Source organism: Penicillium arizonense, assembly GCF_001773325.1.
Source record: "Penicillium arizonense strain CBS 141311 chromosome Unknown PENARI_contig011, whole genome shotgun sequence".
NCBI lineage: Eukaryota > Fungi > Ascomycota > Eurotiomycetes > Eurotiales > Aspergillaceae > Penicillium > Penicillium arizonense.
The window spans coordinates 116,598-139,136 of record NW_019173288.1 but is presented as its reverse complement, the minus strand read 5'-3'; the positions used below and the strand labels follow the sequence as shown (position 1 = coordinate 139,136).

At 48.6% G+C, this 22,539-nt stretch overlaps 10 protein-coding genes across 10 annotated transcripts; 6 read left to right on the top strand and 4 right to left on the bottom strand.

Annotated features, from left to right (window-relative positions):
• Nucleotides 1-67: 67 nt before the first annotated feature.
• On the top strand, nucleotides 68-733 carry PENARI_c011G05409 (uncharacterized protein; the record flags this gene model as incomplete). Its single annotated transcript, XM_022632598.1, has 2 exons — nucleotides 68-336; nucleotides 481-733. The coding sequence occupies 2 exons, from the start codon at nucleotides 68-70 to the stop codon at nucleotides 731-733; spliced, it is 522 nt and encodes a 173-aa protein (XP_022487635.1).
• A 2,436-nt stretch (nucleotides 734-3,169) lies between these two features.
• PENARI_c011G09596 (putative rhamnosidase B) lies at nucleotides 3,170-5,721 on the top strand (the record flags this gene model as incomplete). Its single annotated transcript, XM_022632708.1, has 4 exons — nucleotides 3,170-3,193; nucleotides 3,249-3,725; nucleotides 3,781-4,499; nucleotides 4,551-5,721. 4 exons carry the CDS (start codon nucleotides 3,170-3,172, stop codon nucleotides 5,719-5,721), a joined length of 2,391 nt encoding a protein of 796 aa, XP_022487597.1.
• A 344-nt stretch (nucleotides 5,722-6,065) lies between these two features.
• PENARI_c011G06848 (uncharacterized protein) lies at nucleotides 6,066-8,217 on the bottom strand (the record flags this gene model as incomplete). Its single annotated transcript, XM_022632641.1, has 10 exons — nucleotides 6,066-6,171; nucleotides 6,246-6,335; nucleotides 6,401-6,615; nucleotides 6,677-6,888; nucleotides 6,942-7,119; nucleotides 7,182-7,331; nucleotides 7,392-7,485; nucleotides 7,532-7,764; nucleotides 7,819-7,958; nucleotides 8,019-8,217. 10 exons carry the CDS (start codon nucleotides 8,215-8,217, stop codon nucleotides 6,066-6,068), a joined length of 1,617 nt encoding a protein of 538 aa, XP_022487669.1.
• Nucleotides 8,218-9,028: 811 nt separating this feature from the next.
• PENARI_c011G09537 (glycosyl hydrolase family 79 C-terminal domain-containing protein) lies at nucleotides 9,029-10,705 on the bottom strand (the record flags this gene model as incomplete). The annotated part of the gene is made up of 6 exons (XM_022632706.1): nucleotides 9,029-9,471; nucleotides 9,523-9,648; nucleotides 9,701-10,063; nucleotides 10,134-10,381; nucleotides 10,430-10,549; nucleotides 10,596-10,705. The coding sequence occupies 6 exons, from the start codon at nucleotides 10,703-10,705 to the stop codon at nucleotides 9,029-9,031; spliced, it is 1,410 nt and encodes a 469-aa protein (XP_022487563.1).
• A 688-nt stretch (nucleotides 10,706-11,393) lies between these two features.
• On the top strand, nucleotides 11,394-11,693 carry PENARI_c011G05947 (non-canonical purine NTP pyrophosphatase; the record flags this gene model as incomplete). The annotated part of the gene is made up of 2 exons (XM_022632614.1): nucleotides 11,394-11,558; nucleotides 11,616-11,693. The coding sequence occupies 2 exons, from the start codon at nucleotides 11,394-11,396 to the stop codon at nucleotides 11,691-11,693; spliced, it is 243 nt and encodes an 80-aa protein (XP_022487425.1).
• A 172-nt stretch (nucleotides 11,694-11,865) lies between these two features.
• PENARI_c011G00084 (uncharacterized protein) lies at nucleotides 11,866-12,248 on the top strand (the record flags this gene model as incomplete). The annotated part of the gene is made up of 4 exons (XM_022632468.1): nucleotides 11,866-11,898; nucleotides 11,949-11,985; nucleotides 12,042-12,103; nucleotides 12,156-12,248. 4 exons carry the CDS (start codon nucleotides 11,866-11,868, stop codon nucleotides 12,246-12,248), a joined length of 225 nt encoding a protein of 74 aa, XP_022487519.1.
• A 489-nt stretch (nucleotides 12,249-12,737) lies between these two features.
• PENARI_c011G03252 (cytochrome P450) lies at nucleotides 12,738-14,385 on the top strand (the record flags this gene model as incomplete). Its single annotated transcript, XM_022632548.1, has 2 exons — nucleotides 12,738-12,843; nucleotides 12,899-14,385. 2 exons carry the CDS (start codon nucleotides 12,738-12,740, stop codon nucleotides 14,383-14,385), a joined length of 1,593 nt encoding a protein of 530 aa, XP_022487435.1.
• A 1,093-nt stretch (nucleotides 14,386-15,478) lies between these two features.
• PENARI_c011G11995 (NADPH cytochrome P450 oxidoreductase family protein) lies at nucleotides 15,479-17,605 on the top strand (the record flags this gene model as incomplete). Its single annotated transcript, XM_022632762.1, has 1 exon — nucleotides 15,479-17,605. The coding sequence occupies one exon, from the start codon at nucleotides 15,479-15,481 to the stop codon at nucleotides 17,603-17,605; it is 2,127 nt and encodes a 708-aa protein (XP_022487438.1).
• Nucleotides 17,606-17,881: 276 nt separating this feature from the next.
• On the bottom strand, nucleotides 17,882-19,344 carry PENARI_c011G08639 (uncharacterized protein; the record flags this gene model as incomplete). Its single annotated transcript, XM_022632684.1, has 3 exons — nucleotides 17,882-18,154; nucleotides 18,230-19,248; nucleotides 19,335-19,344. The coding sequence occupies 3 exons, from the start codon at nucleotides 19,342-19,344 to the stop codon at nucleotides 17,882-17,884; spliced, it is 1,302 nt and encodes a 433-aa protein (XP_022487535.1).
• Nucleotides 19,345-20,931: 1,587 nt separating this feature from the next.
• Nucleotides 20,932-21,566, bottom strand: PENARI_c011G00490 (uncharacterized protein; the record flags this gene model as incomplete). The annotated part of the gene is made up of 2 exons (XM_022632476.1): nucleotides 20,932-21,491; nucleotides 21,542-21,566. The coding sequence occupies 2 exons, from the start codon at nucleotides 21,564-21,566 to the stop codon at nucleotides 20,932-20,934; spliced, it is 585 nt and encodes a 194-aa protein (XP_022487583.1).
• Between the last annotated feature and the right edge of the window lie 973 nt (nucleotides 21,567-22,539).

Genomic DNA, 22,539 nt, shown 5'->3' with positions numbered 1-22,539 from the left:
AATTTTATTGCGCTCCTAATCTTAATATATTATTACCTGTTATTGCCAAATTCCAAATTTCATCGCAATGCGCCTCTGTTCCCTCCTCCCCCTGTTCCTCTTTGGCCCGGCCGCCGCCAGTACGCTGAACATCACAACCCTCGGTGCCAAAAACCGCCGCTCCACACTCGAATGCTGGGCACTCGAGCCAGGGTTCAAGATCTCCTCGCAGACCGGCACGTCTGGCTCCCAGGTTCTAAATCTCGGCCCCATTGGCGGCGGTTGTACGGGGAATGCGTCGTACGCTGTCCTTCCGGCCGGATTCGATGGCGGCCAGCACAACGCGCCCGCGCAGCAGTACGTGAATGCCATTCTATTTCAAGCATAGCAAAGAACATAATTCTTCCTATTCATTTTAATACACCTAACTGGGCAAAACTACTTCAAAGCTCTGCACATCGTGCCTACTTTACGCACCACTAACTAGAAACTTACTATCAGATGGGTTATCTTCCTCTCCGGCTTGGCGCACATCACTCTGCCCGACTCTACAAATGATGCCTGGATCTCCGGCGGCAGGCACGGCGCCATCCTGGCGCTGGACACCGCAGATCTGAGTAGCCTGGGCCACATCACCAAGTACCCATCTGGGGAGCAGACAATTGCTATGCAGATTCCCCTAGGCGCCGGGGGTATACCGCCGCACCGTGTGCTGCATTCGGGCGCTTGTCAGGAGGAGGAGTTGCTTCATTAAATTAGGAAATTCAAAATCCCTGCGAAAGGGCACTTTTTGACCAACGCCCTATGCGCGATGTGGTGCACAGTAAATTACTCGTAACCACGAGCTGAATCTATGCCCCAATAACTATTCCTACTGTACAAGCTCGCGTCCTCGATGAACCGATTATTATTTCTAAAATCGATATTCTTCACTTATGCAGAGAGGTCCGTTGCACTAGAAAGAGCACTGGGAAGAGTTCTATAAAGGTGTTCGTAAAAGCCTGCCTGAAAGGACCTAAACTCTCAGTTTCCCGGTATCCTGATGTCATCTTTCGAGGTGCTCATTGCCGGAAGGGTATAGAATATTTGAGACTTCATGTCAGAAGTACACCTGGACTTTTGATAAGCTTTGATATAACCAACTAGCGGAAAGAAAATGGGTACGAATGACATGCCAAGGGTTTATGTATAAGGATTCCCTCATTGTTACTAGTACATTTCTTAGAGAGAGTCAGAATACCGAAATACCCCAGTGGCTAGAACCGTGGACGAGTTTGACTTGGTGGTTAGCGATGTATCCTCCGACCGCTCGTCGGGGGTTTTATTTCTTTTGATGTCGGTACGAGGCATCTATCATATAAAGCCGTTCTTCTGCATAAAATCGAATAGAGAAACTACAGGTGCCTGTTAGATACCGAACCAAGTCAAATCGGATAATTAAACTTACCGTTCATGATCGAGTCAAGATATGAGATGCGCAAGAGATCTTTGGGGTTAAACATGTCCAAACAAGCTTCCGGCCTGAAAAGAAGAGTTAGCCTGAATATTACTTCAATACACAGAGCATAGACCTGCCTAATGCTAAGTAGCGGCGTAGTATTAGCGCCCAATCCTTCTAAATTCTCATTTTCGGTCGTTCCTATCTCTCCTTCTCGATCTAACGCACCCGGAGAGTAACTAAAGCCCGGATATGCCGAGACGATAGCCATTGACCGTCACTATTAGATGAGGAAGGGCTATCGTCACTAATTCTAGAATTAGAAGATGGAAATACATTAATTACGCGCTATTGTAGACTGCGGTATTCGAACTTATCATTTTTTCTTCCCAGATGCAGTGGAATAATATCGAGCAGAGCACGGTATGTGCTATTGAATAGCTTCGTAGTGGAACTATACTGAGGGCTTGGAATTCTAGGAACGCTTTTAACGCATCGATTAAGCTTCCTTTTGTACGGAACCGAAGGAGCTCGGATTGAGGGCGAAGGAATTATAGAGGGGTTTTCTTTATGGCTAGGCGGTAGATACCGACACATAGAACGAGGTATGTATTCTGACTACTATATGCTGTGGGTTCTGCTATAGGGAGGTATAGTTTGTGCGTAGAGCCCCTAAAGAGTATTCAATGAGGGTTATTGTACTACAATCATAGGATGTAGACCAGTAACACCCCAAATTTATCTAGTCACCAGGAAACCAGCTAACCGAATGTAACCCACGGGCTATAATTTCTACATTTGGCGGTGACTTAAATGAACAAGAAATAATCATCGAAGATCTCTGGATCAGAGGTAGGGTTAGCTCTGTAAGATAGTTAACTAACTTGGAACTTACTAAGTTAGTCAGTTAGGCTCAGTGAGTGGGTCAGTTTGATTATGGAATGGTCACTGACCAGCTCAGGTTGATCAGGGGTGTGCTTAATTTTACTCAGTGCGCAAAAGCAGCGAGATGGAGAGCACTAGAACGGAAAGGAATCGCCAAGCGTTGCCAGACGTTATCCGGTATATATGTAGATCGCGAGGCTGAGCCTAGGGGAGGTTTCTGATAGGCCAGCAAGTGCTCCGCTTCACTCTTAACATGGCAAATATCGGCCTATTGTGGACTCCATATTCAACGTATCACCTATCCTAGGGCCAATTATATTAACAACCGCCCGGGTTAACGGCAGCTCATACATGACCTTAAATCTCGTCCTGTTGTTAGTGAGAATGCCAGCTACGGCTTGCTATTCCGTGCGTGGGTAGTTTAGGTGACCGGCTCTGTATCGTTCACTGTTGGGAAGATCTATTCGTATAGTCCGTTAGGTTTCCCCTCGCGTACCGTCAAAGAACTAACAGTTAACAAGCAGGTCTTGGGATGAATATTAAGAAAACATTGGCGATACCTAGAATGTATAGCTAGGAGTGAGGTATTCCTGGGAGAGGATGGGGAAGAACAAACCTTGGAAAACCGGGGTAGGTATTCGTAAGCATTGCTTACAACATGTCACGCTTAGTGAATCAAGCCATAACGGTTACCGAACCACCTGAACGCTTGTTTGCAACTTTATTTCAATCGCCGACAGCTCTTCCTTCTCGGCGAAAGATCATCCGAGACCCCGCCTTCCGCCTTCCCCCCGCCCGGAGTATTTACAAGTTTACCTGAACACCCAAGATCTGCAGATAATTGAAGCATAGCTTTCCAACGTGCAAATGGTGTCGGCAGAGGAACAAAAAGTACGTGCTACGATTATATCCAAAATCAAGTGTTGACATGTCATGCTCGAAATAGACCATCAATGAGCTCCAGGCGAATTGGATCTGGGTTCCAAACTGGCTTGATTCTTCAGACCAGAACACTGCTGGCAAGATTGTTCATTTCACTCGCTCGGTCAATTTGCTTTCGCGACCGACGCGCTCATTGCTTCATTTTTCAGCCGACACGCGATACAAGCTCTATGTCAATGGCCAACATGTTGCGGTTGGACCGACTAGAAGCAGTCCGTCGATCTGGTACTATGATTCATTGGATATTGCGGCCTACCTGACAGAAGGTCAAAATGAAATCCGGTTCGTAGTGGTCCGGTATTTCGCGGCGTCGAGGAGTGCGATGCCTTTTGAGCGGACTGCTCTTCCGGGCTTGACAATCATCGGAAATATCGAAACAGACTCAGAAGTCATTGATATAAAGTCTACTAACCAATGGGTGGCGTATGTGGATGAGAGCATCCAATTTCCAATGGGCCTGCCCGACGATGTGTTCCTCCATGTAAGAGCTAGTCCCGGATCGAAGATTTGGTCCTATGCTGACCTGGTATCTACAGATCAGCGAGCGCATCAAGCCAAAAAGGCCTAGCTCTCCAGTGAAGCCACTTGCATACAACATGAAGGCACTGAATGGCGACATACCGCCCTGGCATCTGCATCCACGTTCTATACCGATGCCCGAGTCGACAGCAATTATTGTCAACACAGTAAGATCATGCAAGAGCGACATCGACACAGAAAACTGGACCGCATTCCTTTCAAAACAAAGCCAGCTTACTCTTTCTGCAAACTCGAATCATACGCTCGAGGTTCAGGCTGATGTTCACTCAACCGCTTTTCTGCGGTGGGCCTTCAAGGCAATTGAAAGGCCATCTCAAATCCAACTGCGAGTGACATACTCAGAAGGATATGAACTCGAGCCTCGCTCGTACCCCTTCTTTCGATCCAAAGCTGACCGCCTGGATGCGACTGTTGGTCATATCATAGGCCCATATGACGAGGTTATGCTCGACCTTCCCAATACCCAGAGCGTCATCTACGAACCCTTCTGGTTCCGCACTTTCCGTCTGATGCGAATTGAGATCACTGTCGGATCTGAGCCGATTAAGTTAGTGTCATTCGATGCGACTCAGGTCAACTATCCCATGGCAGTCAAGGCAAGTTGGAAGCAGCCTGGTGATACACAGAGCGAGAATATCTGGGATGTGTCGATCCGAACCATGCGCAACTGCATGTTCGATGGATATTCTGATTGTCCATTCTACGAACAACTGCAGTAGGTTCCGCCCCAAGCCTGTGATGAACTCCAATTAACATATCTCAATAGATACTCAGGAGACACCCGCTCAGTCGGCCTATTCCACTACCTCTTATCCGGCGACGATCGTCTAATGCGACAAGCCATCACAAACTTCGCTGCCTCAGTGACACCACTAGGACTCACACAGTCCCGATTCCCATCACACGTACCCCAAGTTATTGCAGGCTTCTCTCTCTACTGGATCTTGCAAGTCTGCGATCACCATCTCTTCTTTGGCGATACACGCTACGCTCGAGGATTTATCCCGCGCATTGATGGAGTCCTCGACTTCTTCGATGCTCACATCGACGAGCTGGGCCTCGTCAGCGGACTACCCGAGGTGGTGTGGCAATACGTCGACTGGGTGACAACCTGGGGTGCGACAGACGAGCATCCCGACAAGGGTGTTCCCACTTCGGGTCGAAAGACAAACCGACACACATACTTCAGCATGTTGTATGCGTGGGTTCTCCAGAAAGTTGCCAGACTCGTACGTGATGTTGGGCGACCGGGACATGCGGCTGAGTACGAGGAGCGTGCTGCATCGCTTTTACTTGCTATTCGGAAAAATTGCTATGATGGGTCATTTTTCACAGACTCTACAGTTGATGTGGCCGATGAGCATTCATATTCGCAGCACTGCCAGGTTTTTGCAGTAATTTGTGGAGCGGTGAAGCCTGAGGACCGAGGGCGAATTTTGACCGAATCCTTCACAAACGATCGCTTCTCGAAGTGCTCGTATGTGATGCGTTTCTATGCATTCCGGGCGCTTGCTTTGGCTGGCGATGATGTTTATGACTCGTTTTGGGAGCGGATGTGGGTTCCCTGGCGTGTGATGTTGGCAAATAATCTTTCAACTTGGGAAGAGGATGATGTTAGGCAACGCTCTGACTGCCATGCCTGGGGGAGTGTGCCGATTTATGAGTATTGCACTGAGTTGGCAGGTGTGCAGCCCATTGCTTCGGGGTCTTCGAAGATATCTTTCAAGCCTCGAGTTCTATTGACCGACGCTTTGGAAGCGAAGGTGGCACTGGGGAAGGATAATCTTGCTATGATCTCATGGAAGTCTGGCGCTGACGGTGAGAAGACAGTAGAACTCAAGCTCGAGAAGGCTGTTGAGGTTGTCAGTCAATTACCAGGGGGCAAGAGCGAGGAGCATGGTATTGTGGATTATATTAGATTGTCATGTAAGTGTTAAGATGTCTTAATTTCACCATTTCTTTCGGCCTGTTCGGAATTAAAGGAATCAAGACTGCTTCAAGGATGCTCTATGTTGTTTGCAAAAAGGTGATGAGTAAGATAAAAGAGTAAACCAACAAGACGTCAATTTCCCCCTGCCAAATGATGGAAATCATCACCAAATTGCCACATCGGCCCAAATAGGAAATCCGGGGTAGAAAAATAAATTATTTAAAATAAATTAAATTCTAATCGATAATCAACGCACCTTGACATAGTCTCGACGCCCATTGATAACTAGTAGCTGGTATGCTTAGCTTCATGTTATTACGAGCCAAAGTGACCAGTTAATTCATGCTAAAATTAGGCAGCGGCAACCATCTCATGCTCCTCGCGCAGTTCATTCGAACGCATCTCCACCTCAGTGACATATCCTTTAAATTTGCGAAGGTTGACCTTCTTCTCAAACCTTGAAGTCCAAAAATGTTAGTTCCGGTAGAAATCAGAGGGTAAATAAACAGGATATAGGAAGATTTGACTTACATCTCATCAATCTCAGCAGGTGTGCGGCGTGTCACCTCAGGAAGAATGAACCAAGCGATAATCACGGCAAGTGTACCGGTACCAGCGAAGCTATTTTTGAGAAACGAAATTAGCAAGAACCTCCCAGAAAGCATGTATTAGCCATTGAAACCTACAAAAATCCAGTCTTAACACCCCAGCTAGACACAGGCGCATTGTTGATCATCAGTGGAGTGCAGAAGCTGAACATGATAGCGACGAGATTCGAAGAGGCAAGCGCCCATCCAGCTGTCTGAGCACGCAAACGCTGCTGCGGAACTTCAGCGGCGTAGGCATATCCGATAGCGGAAGCACCGGTTGTTGAAAGAGTGGCCAGACAAGCGAAGAAGATCTAGGTTACATTGTCAGTCAAATTCCCAACAAATCTCTTGACTAAGTTTTGAAGTACTTACCAGCAGGGAGCTTGTTGACGGTTTGGTATAATCAAAGCAGCCAATGATTCCAAGGCACAAAACTGAAACCGATGTGACCGCGTATGGATAGATAGTCAAAGGACGACGACCGAAGTTGTCGGTGGTCACAGCAGTCATTATCATGGATATAAGCTGGACACAGGATAGGATGACGGTGACCATGAATGGATCCTTGCTGCCGGCATATTGGACTGCAGCATTGTTAGGGCTGTAAACGTAATAGTCTCGAGCGGCGCTTTCTTACAGAAATAGGTAGCGTAGGTGTTAAACACAGATAAGCCGACAAACTGCTGGGCAATCTTTGGCCAGGCTGCAATGAGGAAACGAATACGGTTGCGGCCTTGGAAGACAGCCCACATCCCTTCTTCTGAGTTGCGCTCTGCAAGGATTCGCTCTTCTGCCACTGTAGCGTTCATGATTTCCTAAGTAGAGTGGTTAGCAATTTGATTATGAAGTGTAAAAAGCTGAGAAAGGGCCTACATACAATTTGCTCATCGACACTGTATCCAGCGACCTTGCCATTGCACCTGTTCAACACCTTCGCCGCCTGATCAATCTTGCCTTTGCTCACGAGCCACCAGGGCGATTCTGGCATAAAGACAAAGATGATAGCAATGACTCCGACCATAGCCCACTGATTGGGATAAATTAATAATGAAAAGGTAAAGGGCTTCCAATGCTAGAGTTCACATACCTGAGTATAGATAGGAACGCGGAAGTCGTAAGGATCATGAGCACTGAGCTCCTTCAGGGCAACCGAGGCAAAGATTTGGCCGACGACAAACCAGCTAGAAAAAGTCAGGTTATATCCCACTTACTAGAGAGCCAACTTACAAGCTGTATGCGTTGATGTAGAAACCACGCAGTTGAGTCGGTGCGATCTCAGACAAGTACAGAGGCAGGGTAGATTGGAGCATGCCGACACCCATGCCGGAAAAGAGCTTTGCTGCAAGCCAGTGATCCCATCTTGTCGCAAAAGACTCAATAAAGACACTAATTACAATGTCGACCCAAATGATATAGAACGCGACTTTGCGACCGAACCTCTCGGTGGCATATTGGAGGAGCTTGAATGGAGTCAGATAAAACGCCGGACAATTTATATTGAAAGAAATACTTACAATTTGGCCTACAGTTTGACCAGCTGATTGAATTCCTCCCCACGCGGAAATGTATTTACCGGCGATGATCGATGTTCCTGGAGATGCCATTTGTCGGATGAACCCTTTGTTGGAGACAATACCGCCATTCAAGTTGATTTCTTAGCAGAAGATGTTAGCTTTTGTGTCAAGTCAACAGGTCATAGATACAAGGGGCTTACGATAACCGTCCAGGGATGCACTGAATGCGGCAGTCATGGCAATCAGCGACACAGTTTTGAATCGCAGCACACACTGCCAAACACCAAGATCGTCTTCGCGAGACCGCATGATGGGCCCCATATTTTTGGTTGGGAACTCATCTCTCTGATTCGGAGAGACATCTTCGATATTCTCGGCGTTTTCCTTTGAGATATCCATCGTGGACATGGGAGCACAGTATATCTCTTCAAAGGGTTGGAGCGTTTTGAAACCGATATGTAACCCTGAGAATGATAGTTATTTTTATATTTTTCAGCTTTGACCGAAATTACCACACTAGCAATGGTTGGCTTATTAAAACTACTGGTCTTCAGTTCTACAAACGACAAGGGATGAAAATGCGGGGAGATCCGGGGCCCTGTAGCTCGGCTTCACAAATGACTTGGGGCGAAACTAAATTCGACAAAGGAAAAATTTCAAGGCTGAGCCCGTGGAACGGCTCAGTTGCCGTTTAACTCTATGAAAGGCTTTCATTGGTGTATTTCAGCAACAGTAGCCGGGCTGGCTTGTGAAGGAGTGTACTAGTGGACGCCAGACAAAGCGCGTCAATTGCTTCGCTATAGATTACACCGAAGTTATCCACTATTAGTTTGACTTTCAGTCACGGACAATGAGATACCAAGACCTGAGATAGTCAAATGAGACAAGTCTCAAACACAAAGTACCCGTTTTCTGTGAGACTTGATCATACCTAATGGCTACCATGCGCGACGACATGCTTTACTGGAAGTTTTATTACGTTCCCTTCTTTAAGAAATAACCTGTCACGCAAAAAGAAGAATTGATTGAAATGTTCATTGTCAAACCGAACGCAAGGACCTCCAGCACTAAAGCATTGCTAAGCCCTTACAAGATAATCTCCGGCGGCGCCTGCAGGGATTCGGCCCTCCACACGGAGACCCAATCACACATCCACAATCCTCGGTGTTCCCGGACAAGCACTTTATTCTAGGAAGATGAAGCCGAATGATCAAAGATATACCAACAGGGCTTCTGAGGCTGCAACAGTAAAGGTGGCCTTTCCACCAGACACAGTAACAGTCTCCACTTTCTCAGTGCCCTGGATAACACAAGTTCCATTGGCAAAAGTCCGACCAGCAACGGTCGGGTTCGAGCCTTGGTCAACCCGAGATGTAGCATAAGGGGCGGTCAACCGTTTCGCAGTGACGCTGGAGGAAGAAAGACCGGACAGCGTATATGTCTGCGAGGAACGGGTGCCGCTAGTAAAGTAATCGGAGTTGTAGAGAAGAGCTCTGACAGGAGCCCCGGATTTGTAGATGGCGTAGGCGGCGTATGCCGTATCTTGGCTATCCAGAGGCGCAATCTGGTCGGCGTTCGCCAATGCCATGGTGGCGAAATAAGCACCGTAGTAAGGTGAGCCCATATCGTAACGGCCCCACCAGCAGTATTGACCTAAGGAGTTAGAACATTCATAACTCTATGAGGAATCGTATGGATACTTACAGTTTCCAACGGTACCCTGGTGGAAGTAAAGTGCATCTGTACCCATGAGAACGGTTTGCATAACATAGTCCAGGATCCAGAGGGCAGCTCCAAAGGTCGGGCTAATACCACCTCCGCCTTGTGTAGCTATACTAACTGTCAGCATAATATCCAGCAATCTCACAAGGTAAGAACATACCAGAGTTAGTCTCGCCAAAGATATGCGGTTTGCCTTTAGCAGCTGCAGCAGAAACCTCAGCAGCATATGGCTTGATCTGAGACGCAATAGCGCTGTGGCCCATGAGCTTGGCAAGATCATAGCTACCAGAAGACTGAGGATAGTTGTGAGAGCAATAGTCCTTGACATAATCATTTGCATCGCCCTCTTTTGCGGTAAGCCCGACAAGACTCATAGGAGAAGTACCGAAGTAGACACCTGCTGATATGATATCGGACGCAGAGAGATTCCCGCATACATCATCTTGCCAGCTCACTTGGGAGGCTTCGTCTGCTGCGGCTGTCCAGGATGCGCCATTTGCAATGGGGTCACTGGAAGTGAAGACTGCAAATAGTTAATTAGTATAGCTTTCATTTTGACGCAAGTAGCATGTATTGCGCGTGTTATAACTCACAGTTTGGCTCATTTCCAAGCTCAATCGAATAGAGATTATCCATCTTGCTCTGAACAAGGAGCGCAGCCGAGATAGTGTTGGAGATGTTATTCAACCGGCGGTTCAATCCAATGATAACTTTGCCAGCATAGGTAGCAGCCAGGGATATAAAGGATGGACCGTAAGTCAATGTTTGGGGCGCATCGGCCGAACTGGCTACTGTGTAGGTGACTGCCTCGGTCGAGGATGAATCATATGTAGCACGATCTCTGTGTGATATTAGTAAATCTTTATGGTGAAGGAGCAGCTATACATACTGAGTAGTTCCTCCAATTCTCAGGGGTGGCCATGTGCCAGTCAGATCTTTCATATTCTGCAGACATGTCGTTGTCGCATCGACTTCTTGGAAGTACTTGGGGAATGCGAAAAATTCCAGACTGCAAGATAAGCAAGTTTACCTTTCAAATGGAAATAAGTACTCACGAGACACCAACAGGTGCAGCAGAGATCTGCCCGCTGGAGTTCGAGGGCGGGGATGTTGGCACATTGAAGCTCAAACCCGAGGCCGAAACCGCAAGGCCCAAAAGCGACATTGAGATAGAAAGAAAGGCAGCCATTTAATTGTTAGATACCCAGTTTTGGATTTCGAAGTAAGTTGCAAAGTTGACCAAATTTGCTCCGACTGACCGAGACAGAACAAATCTCTTAAGTACAGACGGTTATAGTGCAATTCAGTCTCTTCAGGAAACAATCCGGGGAACCCCACATTTCAGCCACTAGTTTCAGGAGTTGGTTAGAGTTGGTTACGTTTTCCATGCAGAATGATGATTGACTCTAATTATTCCGTTTAATATGTGGTCATTGCCCTCTCCCTGTCCTTTTCGCGGTCCAAACTTTGATCTAGTCACTGACCGAGGTCGGCTATTGACGGACTATATTGACCCGAACTTTGCATCACGAGATCCTCGGTCCATGTTTAGTATCAGAATCAACGGGGTCTGCGGAGATAGCCCAAGGGCCGGTCTGTCGCCCATGCTTTTACTCCCAATTTCATCGTTCGTACACCGACGGTGAGAAAATGGCGCACTTCAAGAATTTTACCAATTTTTCCGTAGTCCTCAAGCTGTGTGAACTCATGAATAGTTGAATAGTAGACTCTTGTCCACGCGAACCCCGCGAGACATTCTAGGGACACTAGGCCCAAAGAGGTATGGTGTATCCTGCTGCGACAGGAAGTCCAACGCCTATCTCAAAGAGTGGTTCATCAAGGTCAAGCCCGACATGAAGCCATGCATGTTCGTGACTGGTAATCGCAACAAGGTGATCGAGGTCAACGCTATCCTTGGTGAGGCGGTCCCAGTTCAACCCTTTGCCTTGGACATTCCCGAGATTCAAGGAACGTTGGAAGAAATCGCGACCGAGAAATGTCGACGCGCCGCTGAGATTGTAAGAGGGCATTGGTTCACTTTAAGAGGTGACTCTGGATTGAAGTTAACGAGGTAGATCAATGGGCCTGTGTTGGTAGAAGACTCGGCCTTGGAGTTCAACGCGATGAAAGGGTTGCCGGGTCCTTATGTGTAAGTGATCTCGGATGGCTCAACAGGGATGATAGCATTCTCCTACTTACACCGTGTCTCGAAGAAAATATTTTCTCGAGTCATTGGGAAATGACGGTCTCAATAAGCTCTTGTTTGCCTACGAGGACAAAAGTGCCCAAGCTGTATGCACGTTTGCTTTTTCCTCCGGGCCAACAATGGAGCCGCTGGTTTTTCAGGGGAGACTGAAGGTGAATAAGGTCCCAAGATCGGATTGTGAATTCCGCTTAACATCAGACAGGGTAAAATTGTACCTGCTCGCGGTCCGCCCAGATTCGGTGAGTATTTTCGAGGTAGTGGCATTCCAACCGAGTTATTACTCACCGAGAAACAGGCTGGGAGCCGATTTTCGAACACGAGGGAGAGACTTTAGCTGAAATGGAGCATGGCAAGAAAGTAAGATGACTTAATGTCGCTTCTCGCGCATAGTGATGCTAACACCGGCTAGAATGCACTCTCGCACCGATATCAAGCATTGTACAAGTTCCAGCAGTGGCTAGCCCAGGGCGATAACCGATCACTATATTTCGAGAGCAAATAAGAAACGCAATATGTGATGTCTAAACAAAGCCTGTACACATGATCGACTTCGACGGTTCCCAACCCCGCATATCTCGGGGATTGTTTCCCTATCTCATAAGGGGAATATTCCCCGTCCCTACTGAGACCCCACGTTGGCGACTGACATAGCCTGGGTAATCTTACGGGGATTATTATTGGATGGTTACCTGAACCATTCGAACCTTGGGGAAATCGAAATGGAGAGAAACAAGCGCCTGACGAGTTGGACGGTGGGATATCTTGCCTTCGGGCAAATTTACTCCCAAACTACAAGATGGAGGGGAGGGTACTTGCTACATGAGATAATGATATTTAAACCATTCCCATGTGCCCTCAAAGGTCAGATCCAAGCATTTCTCTTCACTTCAAAACTTTGTTTGAGACGGGCGAGCCCAGAACAGGACTTGTTTATACTGTCTCAAACTCATTCACCTTCTTGTTCTGAGCAGCTGTACATATAGCTCCCAAGATGTGGTTTGTTTTTACCGCTGCGCCCTATGCAGCTGGGCTTGTTTTCTTCCTTTTTATATACTTTCTGGTGCTTCCTTATGTTGAATACATTCGAGACCCCAAGGGTATGTGTTCGATATCCCTTCTCAAGGTACAAAGAAGACACTAACTTCGACATAGGTCTAAGAAAATACCCTAATCTCTCCCCATTTTCTGGATTTTCAGCAATTCCATTCATGATACTCGCTTCTCGAGGTTTCCGATCAATGGAATTGGTCGATTTGCACAAGAAGAACCCAGTCATCCGAACAGGGCCCAACCAACTATCTTACGGTGATGTTCGTGCCATCAAGGATATCTATGGCCACAACACCAAATGCACCAAGGATTCCTCCTATGTCGTCACAGCCGGAACCCATTACAACCTGGCAGATGTCGTCGACAAGCCGGACCACGCTCGCAAGCGCAAGGTCCTTTCCTCGGCATATGCCCTGAAGAACCTTGAGACATGGGAATACAAAGTCACAGACAAGGTCGAACGGATGTTCAAGCACTTCGACAAAGTCTGCACAGCACCTGCCTCCGAGGACGTCGCATCTGGCAAAGTCGCACCAGCCAAGGAAGATCTCACACTCGACTTCCGGGCCTGGACCAACTTCTTCACTCTCGACGCCATCGCCGACATCGGTCTATCAGAGAAGCTGGGCTTCCTAGACAATGGCTCTGACATGTGTATCGCGGAACGCAAAGACGGCTCCACCTACGAGACCAGCCTACGCGACGCCCTCTACCCCACTGCTCGCAAGCAATCCTACATCGTGTGGGACTACGCATGGTACCCAGTCCTCAACAAGCTAGTCAATGTCATCCCATTTTTCGGACGCATGCAGACATCTGCAGACAACTGGGAAAACATCATGTGGCGCCGAGGCAGCGAGAGACTGCGACGCTACGAAGCCGGCGAGAAACTCGAGGACTTCTTCCAGGCTCTGATGGAAGACAAGAATGGAAACCCCAACAACCTCGAATTTGGTGAAGTCGTCGCCGAGTGCAACATCATGATGAATGCCGGTAGTGTGACTACCGCCATCGCCATTGCCAACGTGCTGTACCAGCTGCTTCGCAACCCCGAGAAACTAGCCAAGCTCCGCGAGGAACTCGACGCAATTCTGGATGAAGACGAGATTGTCGCGGACTATGATAAGGTGAAGCACCTGCCCTACCTGCGCGCTTGTCTCGACGAATCCCTCCGCATCTTCCCGCCTACCTCGCATGGTCTTCCTCGCGAGACACCTCCCGAGGGAACCAACATCCTCGGGGAGTGGGTTGCCGGTAATACCTCTGTTAGTATGTCTGCCCTGGTGGCACACCGCGATGAGGGTGTGTTCCCCAATGCGGACCAGTACATTCCCGAGCGGTGGTTGGGTGAAGAGGGCAAGGCGCTGCAGCCCTACTTGGTTGCATTCTCTGCCGGCGCACGTTCCTGCATTGGTCGCAATATCTCGTACCTGGAGCAGACGAAGGCTATTGCTTCGATTGTGCATCGTTATGACTTTGCGTTGCCTTACCCTGGTTGGGAATTGAAGAGAGAGGAGACTATGAACTTGATTCTGGGTGATATGCCTGTGAAAATTTGGCGCCGGAATATGGGGACTACTGAAGCCTAGAGATTCTACTTGAAGGTGTTTTGCCTTTTTATCTTCATATTTAGACGACTTTTGATGATTCCCTTTTACAATGAGAACTTGATGATTATAACTTAATTTACTCTCCGTACTTTTTATTCTCCGTTTGCTCTTCTGGTTTCAATTTCTTCAATTCTGTAAAATAGCCGAGTTGTCCTTTGCCATAATATTTACACAACATTGATTTACAAGGCTCGGTAGACTTTCGTCGAGATGTCGAGAGCCTCCTAGAATCCCAAAGCTTCATCCCTATGGTCCGTGAACCTGGGGTCAACAGGTTTCACACACGGGCCATGTCCGAATTTCATGTAAATCCCTCCTGCAACCTAATCTTAGATCCCGATATATGCAGAAGCTGGAGTTTAAGTCTGGCAAAACGAGAGAAATTCCCCGCGTAGGGAAACGCCCCCCGAAGCCAAAAGTCCGGGGCAATTACCCCGCAGGACCAACTTCATCCACACGGGCGACTTTCCCCCTTCCATCGGCGAAAATGGACAAACTTGGAAAGTGGATGTTTCCCCCGCAATTTGCAGCTTAACTTGGACCGCCATCGCTCCGCAATGGCGTCTCTGCTGCATATCTCGTGCATATCTCGTCTCAACGTGGCAATTGCTGGAGTCTGGGGTTCCATAGTCTCGTCATACTCGGCATCCTGATGGCTTCTAGCCCATATCTCCACAGTGTCCCTGCTGATCTGTTGCGGCGAATATCTCCCGATTCATTTGTGAGTTTATCACTACCATCAGTCGGCATAGAAATCTACTGTATCTTTGTGGTAGTATTGCCCGCCTTTTACCATGGCAGATCTAGGTTTCCTAACTTGGAGGCTGCGTTCGCCACTATTCTACAATTTGAGCAGTGTGCGGGTATTCTTCCCTAATGGTCAACTGCGTGGACGATGAGCCTATTTTATAGCCGTGGTCTCCCCGGATTTCGTTGAATATTTTCTACTTGTTGCACATTGTGATTCTTCCCTCTCATAAATCTAGTCTTCTCTCCATGCCTACTTCTTAAGACTCGACCTTTTCTTTTCTCTTGATAAATTGATACCCCCCATATACCTCTGTCCAACACAATGTCAACTTTCCCACAGTTCAACATCCCCCCAGAGCTCCTGCAGGAGCTATCAAAATACGCCACCCCGACCGGCCTAGCCGACTATGCCGCCCTCGCAGTTCTGGGCGGAGTCGGTGCAACATATCTATCTCGCGGCCTGCTATGGGATAAGCCAGACCCATACCACCATCTCTGGTTCGAAAGACCACAGCTAAAGAATGGCGGGCAACTCAGGTCCGCAAACAAGGAAACCAGAAACATCGCACAGAAGCTGGAAGAGGCAGGGAAGAATGTCGTTGTCTTCTGGGGATCCCAGTCCGGCACAGCAGAGGGCTTTGCTCACCGTCTTGCGCGCGAGATCTCTATTCGTTGGGGTCAGGACGCTATGACGGCTGATCTGTCCGACTATGACCCTGTCACAATCAGTGAGATCCCCAATGCTAAGTTGGCGATCTTTGTTGTCTCGACATATGGTGAGGGTGATCCCAGTGACAACACTGCAGAGTTTTGGAGCTGGATCTCGAAGGCTACTGATGTGTCTTTGTCGAATCTGCGATATGCTGCTTTTGGCTTGGGTAATACCAACTATAAGTTCTATAACCGTGTTGTCGATGTTGTTGTTGAGGGCCTGGATAAGTTTGGCGCCCAAGCTCTCATGCCAGTCGGCAAGGCAAATGATGCAGAAGGTGCTACCGAGGAAGACTTCATGTCCTGGAAGGAGGATCTGTTCAAGATCTTCAAAGACAAGCTGGGCTTTGAAGAGGCCGAGGCTAAATACATCCCGAGCCTGAAGGTCGAGGAGGATGAATCTCTTGAGCCAATCGACCTGCACCATGGCGAGCCCAACAGCCGTATCGAGGCCCCCAAGGCTGCTGCTCAATCCTCGGCCGTTCGCACCCTGAGCATCTCTGAGTCCAGAGAGCTCTTCACTGCGTCCGACAGACACTGTCTTCACATGGACATCGACCTCAGCAGCCAACCCGAACTGGGCTACAAGACGGGAGACCATCTCGCCATCTGGCCAGGCAACCCAGACATTGAAGTCGAACGCCTCCTCGACGTCCTCGGCATCTCATCCCGTCGCGACATCCCCCTGGGGATCAAAGCCCTCGACGCAGCAGAAAAGATCACAATCCCAACACCAACCAGCTCTATCGCCCTCTTCCGCTACTACCTCGAGATCTGCGCCCCAGTCAACCGCGACAACGTCCGCGACCTAGCCCAATTCGCACCCACCCCAGAGGCGAAAGCCTACCTCCTCAACCTCGGCCAAGACAAAGAAACCTACGCCAGCTTCATTAACCGCACACACATCAACCTCGGCCGCCTACTCCAACTAGCATGCCCGAACAAACCCTGGTCGAATCTTCCACTCTCCTACCTCGTCGAAACCATCCCGCACATCAAACCACGCTTTTACTCCATCTCCTCCAGCAGCGTGGTCTCACCGCGTAAGCCATCCATCACAGCCATCGTCTCCACATCCCCTCTACCGGATAACCCCAACGAACTCATCCACGGCGTCACATCCAACTACCTCCTCGCCATTTCCCAACAAGCCCGTTCCCAACCCCACCCCGGCGGCATCACATACCACCTCAATGGACCCGGCGATGCCCTCGAGGGCGGGAAGGTCTTCGCCCATATCCGCCGCAGCAAGTTCAAATTACCGCTTACGGGCAAGACGCCTCTGGTAATGGTCGCCGCAGGCACAGGTCTCGCGCCATTCCGCGCATTCCTCTCTGAGCGGTGTCAAGTGCTGAAGATTGGCAAAGAGGTTGGACCGATGATTCTCTTCTTCGGATGTCGGAACCCGAACGAGGATTATATCTACCGGGAAGAGCTAGAGGAGATGCAGCAGGCGTTGGGTGAGCGGTTGCAGATTGTTACTGCGTTCTCGAGGCTTGAGGGGTCGCCGAGGCAGTATGTGCAGGACCGTGTTGCTGAGTTTGGGGAGGATGTTGTTAAGCTTCTTGATGAGGGTGGTAACTTTTATGTTTGTGGGCGGGCTGGCATGGCGAGGGAGGTTGAGAAGGCTGTTGGGTTGACTATGAAGGATGTTAAGGGGTGGAATGATGATGAGGTTAATAACTGGAGTAAGGCTATCAAGAAGAAGAATAAGTGGCAGGAGGATGTTTGGGGTTAGATGAGGGTGGTGATGATTTCTTATGAGTCCATGTTAATATCTTGCTTGTTTTACATACAATTAGACAACTTCAATTATTTCTATTCTTTCGGTGCCTCTCGGTCAATGGAATAACACTAACAAGCCGTCTCCAACGACTCCACTCGCTAGTTTGCAAGTTCGAGGCTCTTCTTCCGGTAGTCCGCGATGGCGGAACATCTGGCTTCCCAGGGCGGCGTCAAGCAAAGCCATCGTGCTGTCCGGAGACAGTGGTTCTTTCGCCGCTTGGCGATGCTCCTACTTCGACATGCCAGTCTTGTCTGTGGGGTCGGCGCTCTCTTCGATGGACTGCTTTCGGAGGTCGATCGAAGACTCGGTTTCATTCAGCTGACCCTTTTTGGCTTGCAACTGTCGCTGTAGCTGGTTGAAACTAGTTTCTGCATTCTTGATCGCTCCCCACCAGACATGTCTTTTGGGATTTCGGGCGTCGCTCTTTGCCTCAAGACAGCCCACCTTCCACTGAAGGTCTCTAGCTTTGGTCCCTATCGCCTGCTTCTCGTCTATAAGCTTCTGGATTGTGCCACTCAATACGATGATTGAACTGAGCCTCTAGTGACCACTGAATCAACTGCAAATAACACTAACAGGCCACTCAATATGACGATGGAAATCAGCCCCCAGAGACCACTGAATTCCGGCAATGACATGTCGATCCCAGCCGATCATAAGCCACGAAGAACCCATAAACTTCAACAAAATACACCAGTAGGAAAGGATAATCAACGCAAACGGATCCTTGCTCTCAAGCAAACCAATAAACTCCTCAGGCCGCCGATAAATCCACCCAACAACAACATGCATCAGACTCACACCATCTTTGCCAGAACTTCGAATACAATAAGCCTCATCAAACATCTCAATCAAATTCCCAAGAGCCCCAATATACATTTCATAAGCCGGGGTCCCACCAACTTGCGTCTCAATGAATCGTTGAGCGTCTTCGATATGAGATCGATGTGTCCGAAGCTCATCCTGATATTCCGGACTAATACCAGCAACGCTCGGATCCGTCTGAATAGCTAAGACGCCGCTGAATATCTTATCACGACTCGACATCAGGATCGATCGCACGCCTCGCATGAGAACAAGCCATTCAGCCTTTCCAGTCTCACTAAAGACAAGGTATTCACCGGGTCGAGGTCCATGTCCGAAATAAACGAAACAGATCATCACCGCGGACATGTAGATCAATTGGCAATTTTCTTCGTTCAGAGTGGATAGGATGGCTGTTACAGATCGGATGCCGAAGGTGAAGTGGTTGTCCGCTTGCATGACATATTGGTCTTTCTTTTCTGGTTGGAGATGGCCTAAGTGCAGGGCTGCCAGAGCGAGGATTAGGTGGAAAATTGATGGGGTTGAGAAACCCCATTGTGGGAGGTGGGATTGCCAGATGCGGTTGCGGTCTACTCCTTCGTCGGCCAGGGTGCGGTATGTTTCCGTGACGAAGTGGTGGAAGAGGCGGAGGTCGGCGAAGGAGAGCGTATCTTGGGGGTTTTGGTCATTTGGTCGGATCTCTGTGGAGACGTTCTGGGGAGAAGGCTGGTTTGTCTCATCCGATGTGGATTCTTTGGGTTGATATTTGGACGGCTTGAACCTGAACCGCCCTGTTGAACCTTTAGATGATGCAGGCGGAGATGGTGCTGAGGATGGCGAGGCTGATAATGCAGCTGCTGTTTGCTGAAAGTCGCACTCGATGGCATGGTGGATGCATTTTGAGCATGCCGGCTTTTTTTCATCACACTGTGGGCTGTCAGAAAGTGTCTCTTGAAGGCTTTCGCTGTCTATTGCCCGCGTCTGCCAAGGAACAAAACAGAGCAGCGAGCGTAGAAGCCTCAGTAGACTGGACCTCTTGCTCCTTTTCATCTCTATCTGGTTCATTCTGTGGCAATGGGACTCAAGGTGCTCAGGTGGTATGCGGATGTTGATGACAAGACCGAGGAACGGCTTACTTTTATACGTCTCCTCTTGCAGTTTCCACATCCAGCACGGGACTTGTGATGAGATTTCCGCGATCGGATCACGGACTGCGTGTTTTCCTTCATGGAGCGAGCCTTCATAGAGAGGTGTCGTACTCGGGTTCCTTTTTGCCGCTTTGGGATGAGAAGGTTGGGGATATGACGTAATCCACGCAGAAATATATGTTGCACGTGACCGAGGACTATACGCGCGGAGTGGGTGAGAATATGAGAAACGTGAAACATAAAAGGACAGGTACGGAACAAGGGTCCTGTGAAGTGAAGGAATAAAAGCTTGAAAACTCTGGTATGATCCACAACGCACTGTGCCGGCCTTTTTTTAGCTTAAAGGGGGACTTTCCCTCTTATATGTCTGCCTACGCGACCTTCTGTTTCGGACTAAAAGTAGAAAGTTTTACCATGGCACTGGTATTTGGTATGGTGTTCCAATTAATCACTGCGTGGCAATCAATGGTATAACTTAGAGCTTGAAGTTCCCACTACGTGCAATATCTCTAAAGAACCTTCCACAGTATGAAGGTATGTGTTCGCTAGTACGTTTAACATAGCATCACCCTAGGCTCGTGGTTTGAGATTGAAGATTACTAGCGATTGGTGGTCTGAAATTATCTTGCTTTGTTGCTCTATAGGTATCTGCGGTTTTTCCAGCAAAACATTTAGGGCTGTTCGTGGTAATTGCACGCACGCAACTCTTAATGCACCACACTATTTACATATACGACTAAACAGTGTCCACTTTTTTGGTAGTAATGACAACAAAGATCGGGCTTCAAAATCAATTAGTTAACTAACTGTTTACCTTATGCAACTCGACTATCTATGATATCACGGTAGAGTATTTCGCCTCCGTTGTAACGTAGGAAGCTATAAACGGTAGCAGCGATATCATCATTTTCTTAGCGATAGTGAGGAGGGTGTCTAATCAGATACACGGTTTCATTGATGGCTGATACTCAGTCCTTTGATTTGCTATGTATGCCTATGAAATCAAGCATTCACGAAGGGGGAGGCGGGTATTACTGTGAACTATGATGCAGCTCGGGGGAATACTAAGATGAACCCCTCCACACCACACTTCAGGACCCTCTTTATGGCTCGTGGCCACTACTGTTTACGTACCAACCGACAAATCCCCGGCCGCCAAGGTTGAAATAAGGCTATCGGCCCGGAGATTATTGACTGAGTTCAGGCCTACTAGGACTGGGATCCACGAGAATCTGAGTTGAGATGTAAAACTAGGAGAACAAAAAAGTAAAGCAACCACACCTCAAAACAGTGATCATGCACTGGTGCTGAGTCCACCATCCCCCACTAATAGAACAATCCCTCGTTAATGGGAAGGTCAAATCCACCGGGCCAAATCATCCGGAGGCTCTCCTTAGCCTGCGCAACCTGGGCCTGGTCAACGAAGAAGCCGCTGTCCGAAAGGTGGTGAATAAATGACCGGATCCAGTGCCGGTGGCCGAAGCCATTCCTGGTGAATTCGAACTTGTGGAGTCCAGCTTCAATCACTTGTTCGTAGACATCCCGAATTGTCATACCCGAGACAACGTCAATCTTACAGCTCAACTCCGTGTCCAAGGGAACCAGGTACTCTCTAACACTGAAGAGTACATTGGCCTTGCGCCCACCGGCGAGAATGGGACGTAGGACATCGGGATGGGTGCTGACGCAGCAGTCGAGCTGCACGGCGGTTCTCTGTTCTTCGGAGGTCGAGAGGAAGAGGGCCCAGTCATTGGGCCCGAATAGATCTTCCGCAGTAATACAGCAGACTCGAAGTGCCTCAAATGGCTCGTTTAGAATCTCGGTGCGTAGGCGGCTGGGTACGAAATAGATTGGATTCCAGGTGGATTGCTGGCGCCCATGGACGTCTAAATCGGTAAGCTTCTGTAACTCATCAATATAAGGGGAATGATCTTACGCATCCATGGCTCAGGGATCAGCATAATGGGCAAATCAGAGCCAAGGGCAATGATATGGAAGTTGAAGGCTGGTTTGTTGTGCGTGGCAGTATCGTGAGATGGACGAGGGGCGTGGAATTATCGTGGTTTTTCACACCCTTGCGTTTGTATACGTTTGCTCGCCTACAGCAAACGGCCTGCGCGCATTTGCTTCTTACTAGTACTGCTTTAGGATTGGCTACGAAAGGACCCGCGTACTATAATTTAGGGGAATTGGATTCAATGCAACTTGTGAACATAACATAGACGAGACAAAACCTATTCATGCTTGTTAAGGTTTATAATTCAAGTTGATAGTACCGGGATCGCTTCCATAAATCTCTTTCTCGCTCTCTCTGTTTCTCTTAGACAAAATCCATTAGCTTCAACTACAAGGTCATGATCCTTGCCCCTTTCTTCAGCCTTCTGCCTGTTCTACACATGGACGTGGCTAGGTATCTAGTCACTACTGTGGAATATAGATGGCGCTTTGGCTATGATGGAATACTTCGTGTGCTGTATCAGCCTTATACGCCCAATAAAGAGAACTGCAGAAAGAACGGAGACCGTACGTACGTTGGGCCTATCAAACCCCACGAACACCCTGCACAGCAGACGGTGAGTCCGAGTCAAGCGACCGGAGAGTTCGATCTGAAAGGCCGGTGGGTGAACACCTCCATTATGAATGACATTTAAGCCAATCTATGAAATGATCGGTCCTACACTATCTTGCAGGACTCTCTGTAGACCAACGTCATCCGAGCATATTGCTCAGGGGTAGTGAGTCTGTAGAGTCCCGGTTGAACCCCAGATTCCAACATCCGATCTTCTAGGCCGATCGACGCTGTGAATGGGCGGACGGAAAGCCCACCGGGAACTCATCGGTTAAGAGACGCCCGCTTGTTGATTTCGGCAATTCGACTCTTGACCGAAAAGTGGATATTGAGTTGACTCACGCCGCGATTCTCACTTAAGTTGA